A 9,298-nucleotide genomic window follows, 5' to 3' on the forward strand; every position below is an offset into this window, starting at 1 on the left:
AATTATTGTACGAAAACGACAGATGGAGTATGTCATTTAGTGCAATGCCCAATATGATTCAACACAGCAGACAATATAAAAGCGAACGTCGGCAACGTAGGTGTTTAGAAAAATCTGCTTTACCGGCGTTGATAAAGTTCCTCGACGTGTTTCAATTCACCTTAATTGTTCAAATGAACTTCATGTTTGAAAGATTTACTATGTATCCACGATGAAAGAGAATGCTAACACTGGTGTGTTCAATAGCTATGTGTCGAAACAGTACGTAGCAAGTCGGGTCCCTCTCGTCTCTGGACTCACCACTGGCATCAGCTTCTCCACTAAACTGTCGAGACATAGTCCTTTCTCTCCATAGAGGACCAGGGCAGCCAACTGTCCTTTCCACACAAGGACGCACCTTCGGGTCTCCCGGACATCAGCCCGAGTCAACGGGAGTTCCAGTGCTGGGAGTAGGCTGAACATGACAGAGCACTGTAAGAGAGAAAGAAGTACCTGTATCTTAGCAAGTGTTTTTAACCCTTTCGTTAAGGTGATGTGAAACGCCCTTCAAATCAGTGGATTCGAATACAACACTATTTTTTAAGGGTATTAGACCAAACTGTCCGAAACTTTGACGCATCAATCCTGATCATCTAAGAATTATCCTGACACATACAAAATTTGGATTTTGTAAACAAATTTTTTAACTCAGCCCAGACCAGAACCAAAATGGCGTCGAGCTCTCATATTTCGATCGGTATACAATTATCGAAGGCTCTGATATGAGAAACGAAAGGGTCAGGACCATTTTACGACAATTTAAAACACTCTGGTAATCGATAAACTCGCATTTGAACGGGATAAAGGCAAAAGAAGTGTTGTATGCGCTTCTATGCTAAAACGATGGTAATACGATGCTAATACGTCACAGACCCTGGGGAGGCGCTGGCCGGGTCGGGGCCTCCTTGACGCGCTCCCCGAAGGGAGATCGCTTGACCCCGCCCGTTGTCCGCGGGGAACCCTGTGGAGGTCCCTCCTCTGCACCTGCGTGGTGCGAGCATTCGTGCAAGGCCCCAGCTGAGACGCAATGCTCCAGCGTGGGTTCGGCGAGCTTTCCCGGCTAGGTCGGGTGGGAACCCGATCCATCGGCCGAGTTGACCGGCAAATATAGGATCGGTTATCCCACCTATCGGCCCGTACTAGCTCGCCGGCCTTCTTATTACGGCCGGTGGGGCCGGCCCCCAACCCGCACCCGGAAAACCGGGACACGGGACGGGTTACCCGACGCACCCAAGCCGTCCGGTCGAGAAGTATTCCCATGATGAGGGCCACCTTTCGCCGGTAACTCTAGGGGGAACAAGAGTGCGATCAAACTCCGCAGAGCGAGCATCTCTCATGGTTCCCCAGTAGCCATTTGCCGTTTCGTTACGGATCCATGAGGATCCGCATCCAGCCCCACCACGAGGAGGTTTACGGATGGCTCTTGGGCGCGTGGGGGCTGCCCCTCCCCCACGTCGTTGCCTTTTGGAGGCCATATTGTCCGAGCATGATATCGTATCAGCCTTGCGGCCGACCGCACCTGGAGGGTGTGCCTCCCTATCGGTCCCCCCATTGCTGGGGGGTTACACTCCCTACCCCACCCGGCAACCCCAACGTCAAAGGGGCCCGAAGGCCCATGACGGGCCGGGAAAAACCCGAATGCTCCGGACCGATCGACAAACCCTGGGGAGGCGCTTGCCGGGACAGGGCCTCCGCGACGCACTCCCCGAAGGGAGGCCGCTTGACCCCACCCGTTGCCCGCGGGGAACCTCGAGGAGGTCCCTCCCCTGCACCCGCGTGGTGCGAGCCATATTGTCCGAGCAGTATAACGCAGTAAAAACTGTAATTTTAGCCGCAGAAGACGAGCTCAACAGTGTCCTTACCACGTTCACAGTATCCACGGCGACCGCCAGAGTCAGGAAGAGCGAGATGAAGTTGAAGAGCCCGGTCTCGGAGAGACCTTGCACCCTCTCCTTCGTGAACTTGGAGTATATTCTGCCTTTGAGTTGGTTCCAGACTTTGCGCCCGGCTTCGTCGGGTCTCCCTTCGAGGACGGTACCTGTGGGAAGGTGAAATTTCAGGCTTTCCGATCATTTGCACCTACACTGAGAGGAAAAGAGTGCAAGCGTGGTGCAATAGTGCAAGAGTGGGTGCAAGCAATCTTACCGAGGAATCGCAGAAACATGCCATAGCTCGATCGGCTCGACCGGTCCCGCTCCGCATTCGTGCCGATTCGTTGCTCGACTTGCCGTAAGATGTCCATAGGTCGCTTTCTGTGTCCAGAAAAACCAATTAATTTAAAAGAGAATAGGTACAATGTGGTTTTCCTCGACACAGTTGCCTTCCGGAAGGGTCCAAGTGGGACAGTGTGGCCATCAGCTCTATTGAACACAGCGCAAAGATAGCAACTGTGCAGTCAGCTTATAGTCTTGAATGCCGGTTTCTAGTCTGCATAATCTGAACACATGATTGCCTACAAGTTTTGCTAAGGCCTTCCGGAAGGGTCCCAATGGCACAGTGTGGCCATCAGCTCTATTGGACACAGCGCAAAGATAGCAACTGTGCAGTCAGNAAACTACTTAATTTACGTAATATACGTCAAAAACCTCGAAAATCGTGAAATTACCCAACCCTGACGTATATTACAACGTATAATACGTCCCTAATATTCTACGCAGGCACAAAGTATATTATCCCAAACTAAACGTGCAAAGCGCATGCGCGATATCGTCAATAGCCAATGAGAGTCCACCTAATTACCCTTAAGAGAGATTCTCATTGGCTATTAAAGGGATTGCGCTTTACGCATCCACAAATCCGCGCACATTCGAAATCAGCCTTGGAAATTTAAAATGTATGCATATATCTGCACTTAACGTTTGTTTATAACGACTGATAACGGCTACTTCAAGTCGTAAGATCCGTAACCAATATTTGTATCAAAATGTATAAAAGTGGAAGACCAAAAAGTAAATTATTGGATGAAACAAATGCACAAGATGGACATTTATAAACTAACGGATACCGTTTGCCCTACCTCTGTCTTGTCCGCCATATTTGATACGTTTTCTTTTGGTTTTCTGCGGTTTCTACGGTAAACTACTTAATTTACGTAATATACGTCAAAAACCTCGAAAATCGTGAAATTACCCAACCCTGACGTATATTACAACGTATAATACGTCCCTAATTTTCTACGCAGGCTCGAAGTATATTATCCCAAACTAAATGTACAAAGCGCATGCGCGGTATGGTCAATGGCCAATGAGAGTCCACCTATTTACCCTTAAGAGAGATTCTCGTTGGTTATTAAAGGGATTGCGCTTTACGTGTCCACAAATCCGCACAGATTCGAAATCAGTCTTGGAAATTTGAAATGTATGCATATATGTGCATTTGACGTTTGTTTATAACGGCTACTTGAAGTCGTAAAATTCGTAACCAATATTTGTATCAAAATGTATAAAAGTGGAAGACCAAAAAGTAAATAATGGGATGAAACAAATGGACAAGATGGACGTTTATAACCCAGCGGATACCGCTTGCCGTTCGTCTGTCTTGTCCGCCATATTTGATACGTTTTCTACGTTTTTTACGGTTAACTACTTGATTTACGTAATATACGTCAAGAACCTGGAAAATCGTGAAATTACCCAACCCTGCCTAGGCATATGATGGTTTATGACATCGACCTGGACAACGATTACAGGAACATCCTTCACCTCCTGCTCCAGACCTTGCATGGCGCCATCTGCCTGCAGAATCTGGTTCAAGTAGGCGCGCGTCATTCTGCAAATGAGCCATTCCCTTTAGCAACGAGTACTGCTAACCCACTGAACACTGTTATATAACTGTTAGGTAAATGTTACGTTTTCGAAGTTAACGTGTTACATAACATAAAATTAACATTGAAGTTAGATATTTGTTATTATTTCCCACTCAATAAGGTAACATGTTATGTAACAGGTTATATTAATGTTAGAAGTCCAGTTTACCTTAAAGTAATATTAATTTTTCAAACATTTAATTTAAAAAAATGCAGTTTTATACAAAATTATGTAGTTTTTATATTGTATTATTCTGTGGCACTTGAAAATAGTTAGATATTCAATGACAAATTAGATTTTAAATGAAATTATGTAAACCATAAACTATCTGATTTCATTTAAAGACTAGGATTTCATTCAACTTGTAAACAATTACTGATAATGTGTATGCGAGTACGAATTAAAACCCATTTTTTTATACGGGTAGTAAACAAAATATGACGTATATTAATCTTATGACATTTGACGATGAATTATGACAACGGCGATGACTATGATGTAATAAAGTAGATCACAGTTAGCACCGATGTAGTTCTGTTTTGTTACAAATATGTGCTGCATATACACACTAATATCAGGACAGTAATATAATGTAAGATAAGAGTAACAAAGCTATAACAGTTATATTAGAGTGTTCCGTGGGAAGATCTTACGCCAGAACTATGCTCATCAGGTATATACAAAATGCCTTGTTGTTGTGGGAAGATCTACATCGGTGGAACCGGGAGAAGAGGGTCCACACGGATCAAAGAGCATGAAAGAACCATTCGATTAAAACACCTTGAACACTGAGCAATAGCAGAACACCGTATGGAAACTATTGGATTGTTTAATAGAATTTGTTACTTCCTATTCCCGATAGTATACACTAGCATGTAAGTGAAACCACACACTGGGTTCAAAAACAAATCGACGCAGATAATATCGGTGTCACATAAACATAACCGTAGGATTTAGATAGCGAAAGAACCAAGGGTTCTTTTGTATAGAGCCGACAACGACTTGTGGAGTCTGTGACCCTAACTTGCGTTGCTAGTCTCCTGGAGAAGTTCATACCGTACAGATGGTCCTTCAAAAGGTGAAATTAAATTAAAGAAATCAAATCAACTTTAATATTGAGTAATTCATTCTCCCATTTCCATCAGAAACTGGCCACACACTTCTATTCGAAAACACATCAGTCATAGCCAAAGCGTCCAATTTCTTCTCGAGAAAATAGCGAGAGGCAATAGAAATAAAAAAAAAAAAAACCCAATAACATAAATCGCGACAGAGAATATCAAGTGAATACCAATTGGAACACCTTTCCCCCGGCTTTTTTTTTAAATTTGATTGGCCAATCAAATTTCTCAAAACCGGATTGGGCAGCCTCTCTACCAGGGAGTCCGAATCGGCCAATCAGGATGTACCTCAACCCTATGAAGAGGACTCCCCGAGAAGGAGAACACATTTCATCAGTGTTTGACCTGATGAAGCAAACTGCAACGTTTGCGACACGTCCGCCCTCTGGCGACAATGGACGCGCTTCCGATCACTCCCGAAAGCCCCAACAAATTTAAGGTGAAGTGAAACACGTCGAGGAACTTGATCAACGTCGATAAAGCAAATTATTCTAAATGCCTACGTTGCCGACGTTCGTTTTTATATTGACAGCTGGGTCGAATTATATTGGGTATTGTACCAAATGGCATATTCCACCTGTCGTTTTCGGACAATAATTATAAAGAAATCGAAGTAAAATTCCAGAAATCCTCTGGATTCATGCCTTCTGGGGCCCTAATTGACTGCAGAGGGACCCCCTGCGCCATCTGTGATTTCCAGGTCAATTAAATTTTCACTCCGAGACCTCGTATTCCCATCGTTTTAGCATAGAAGCGCATACAACACTTTTTTTGCCTTTATCCCGTTCAAATGCGAGTTTATCGACTACCAGTGTTCCACATTGTCGTAAAATTGTCCTGACCCTTTCGATTCTCATATCAGAGCCTTCGATAATTGTATATTGATCGAAATGAGAGTTCGACGCCATTTTGGTTCTGGTCTGGACTGAGTTAAAAAATTTGTTTGAAAAATCCAAATTTTGAATGTGTTAGGACAATTCTTAGATGATCAGGAGTGATGTGTCAACGTTTCGGACAGTTTGGTCTAATGCCCTTAAAAAAAAAGTGTTGTATTCGAATCGACTGATTTGAAGGATGTTTCACTTCACCTTAAGGACATTTGTTTAATTTGTTATGCATTCGTGCTGGGATGTGTACCCGACTTTTCGACCACCTGCGGCCATACCTCGCATCCTCGATGACGACCAGGCCGGAAAAGTGCTGGAAGAGCGACCCCGCCGAGTGGCGATGCTTCTTGGCATTCGCCGGGTCCCTGAGGGCCTCCAGGGTGAAGAGAACCGCCAGTTCGGCGACCTCACCGTAGTAACGGGCGAGGACGTGCGAGTCCAACGCCATCTGGCGTGCCCTGCTGGCCCCGTGCGTCCAGAGGGCGTTCAGCATCCGCCTCGCATTATCCGGAACATTCGCGAAGGAAACGCCGGAGACGTTCTGCTCGGGCTCGAGGAAGATGGGGGCGAGCGCCTGCTCGGCAGGGTCAGAGTCACCGTCCAGGAGGCGGCGGCATTTCTTCAAGATTCCCGAAAGAGCGCTGACGAGTCTTCCGACGTTATTGCCGGAGCACTCCATGAGGTAGCGGTCGATCCATCCTCCCAACAAGACGTGTCCCTGAAGAGCGAATGCCTCGCTGGAGGACAGGATCGCCTCGAAGGTGTCCACGAAGATCGCCATGATAGATCGCGAGGCGTCGTCTTTGCAGCAGCTCGCCGTATTGATCTGAAGACAGGATTGATTAAAATCAAGATTTAGACGAAGAAAATAAAGAGTCGATTTTTAAAGAGAAATCGCAATTTCTTTTCAAATATTTTAAGGTGAAGTGAACCCCCCTTCAAATCAGTCGATCCGAATAAGACACTTATTGTTAAGAGTATTGAACGGAACCGTCTGAAACTGACACGTGACTCGTGGGCACCTAGGAATTATCTCGATTCTTTCAAGATTTGGATGTTCGAAGACAATTTTTTAACTAAGTCCAGACCAGAACCAAAATGGCGTCGAGCTCTCATATATCCAATTATTGAAGGCTCTAATATGAGAATCGAAAGTGTCAGGACAATTGTACGACAATTTAGAACACTCTGGTAATCGATAAATTCACATTTGAACGAGATAAAGGCAAAAAAAGTGTCTTATGCGCTACTATGCTAAAAAGATGGTAATATGAGGCCTCGGAGTGAAAATTTAGTTGACACGGAAATCACAGATGGCGTAGGGGTCACTCTGCAGTCAATTAGTGCCTCGGAAACAATGAATCCGGAGGATTTCTGGAGTTCGACTTCGATTTCTTTATAATTATTGCACGGAAACGACAGGTGGCGTATGCCATGTAGTACAATACCCAATATAATTCGACACAGCTGTCAGTATAAAAACGAACGTCGGCAACGTAGGTATTTAGAAAAATCTTCTTTACCGGCGTCGATTAAGTTCCTCAACGTGGTTCACTTCACCTTAAGGTGAAGTGAAATTCCCCTCAAAACAGTCAATAGGAATACAACACTTTTTTTTTTTTAACGGTATTAGACCAAAATGTCCGAAACTTTGACACATGACTCGTGATATCATCTAAAAATTGTCCTGACCCATTCAAAATTTGGATTCTTCCAAAAAAATTGTTTCACCTAGCCCAGACCAGAACCAATATGCCGTCGAGCTCTCATATTTCGATCGATATACAATTATTTAAGGCTCTGGTATGAGCAACGAAAGAGTCAGGAGAATTTTACGATAATTTAGAACACTCTGGTAATCGATAAACTCGTATTTGAACGGGATAAGGGCAAAGAAAGTGTTGTATGCGCTTCTATGCTAAAACGATGGGAATACGAAATCTCGGAGTGAAAATTTAATTGACTTGGAAATCACAGATGGCGTAAGGAGTCTCTCTGCCGTCAATTAGGGCCCCAAAAAGCATGAATCCAGAGGATTTCTGGAGTTTTACTTCGATTTCTTTATAATTATTGTACGAAAACGACAGATGGAGTATGTCATTTAGTGCAATGCCCAATATGATTCAACACAGCAGACAATATAAAAGCGAACGTCGGCAACGTAGGTGTTTAGAAAAATCTGCTTTACCGGCGTTGATAAAGTTCCTCGACGTGTTTCAATTCACCTTAATTGTTCAAATGAACTTCATGTTTGAAAGATTTACTATGTATCCACGATGAAAGAGAATGCTAACACTGGTGTGTTCAATAGCTATGTGTCGAAACAGTACGTAGCAAGTCGGGTCCCTCTCGTCTCTGGACTCACCACTGGCATCAGCTTCTCCACTAAACTGTCGAGACATAGTCCTTTCTCTCCATAGAGGACCAGGGCAGCCAACTGTCCTTTCCACACAAGGACGCACCTTCGGGTCTCCCGGACATCAGCCCGAGTCAACGGGAGTTCCAGTGCTGGGAGTAGGCTGAACATGACAGAGCACTGTAAGAGAGAAAGAAGTACCTGTATCTTAGCAAGTGTTTTTAACCCTTTCGTTAAGGTGATGTGAAACGCCCTTCAAATCAGTGGATTCGAATACAACACTATTTTTTAAGGGTATTAGACCAAACTGTCCGAAACTTTGACGCATCAATCCTGATCATCTAAGAATTATCCTGACACATACAAAATTTGGATTTTGTAAACAAATTTTTTAACTCAGCCCAGACCAGAACCAAAATGGCGTCGAGCTCTCATATTTCGATCGGTATACAATTATCGAAGGCTCTGATATGAGAAACGAAAGGGTCAGGACCATTTTACGACAATTTAAAACACTCTGGTAATCGATAAACTCGCATTTGAACGGGATAAAGGCAAAAGAAGTGTTGTATGCGCTTCTATGCTAAAACGATGGTAATACGATGCTAATACGTCACAGACCCTGGGGAGGCGCTGGCCGGGTCGGGGCCTCCTTGACGCGCTCCCCGAAGGGAGATCGCTTGACCCCGCCCGTTGTCCGCGGGGAACCCTGTGGAGGTCCCTCCTCTGCACCTGCGTGGTGCGAGCATTCGTGCAAGGCCCCAGCTGAGACGCAATGCTCCAGCGTGGGTTCGGCGAGCTTTCCCGGCTAGGTCGGGTGGGAACCCGATCCATCGGCCGAGTTGACCGGCAAATATAGGATCGGTTATCCCACCTATCGGCCCGTACTAGCTCGCCGGCCTTCTTATTACGGCCGGTGGGGCCGGCCCCCAACCCGCACCCGGAAAACCGGGACACGGGACGGGTTACCCGACGCACCCAAGCCGTCCGGTCGAGAAGTATTCCCATGATGAGGGCCACCTTTCGCCGGTAACTCTAGGGGGAACAAGAGTGCGATCAAACTCCGCAGAGCGAGCATCTCTCATGGTT

At 45.3% G+C, this 9,298-nt stretch overlaps 1 protein-coding gene across 1 annotated transcript; it reads right to left on the minus strand.

Moving 5' to 3' along the window:
- Nucleotides 1–300: 300 nt before the first annotated feature.
- On the minus strand, nt 301–8,389 carry LOC105694318 (the record flags this gene model as incomplete). The annotated part of the gene is made up of 7 exons (XM_023433730.1): nt 301–471; nt 1,902–2,077; nt 2,185–2,291; nt 2,535–2,593; nt 3,672–3,807; nt 6,132–6,679; nt 8,219–8,389. Coding segments are annotated over 7 exons (1,368 nt in total), but the record flags the coding sequence as incomplete, so codon positions are not given.
- Nucleotides 8,390–9,298: the final 909 nt, after the last annotated feature.

Source organism: Orussus abietinus, unplaced genomic scaffold (assembly GCF_000612105.2).
Source record: "Orussus abietinus isolate OABI.00-Male unplaced genomic scaffold, Oabi_2.0 scaffold1185, whole genome shotgun sequence".
NCBI classification, from domain to species: Eukaryota; Metazoa; Arthropoda; class Insecta; order Hymenoptera; family Orussidae; genus Orussus; species Orussus abietinus.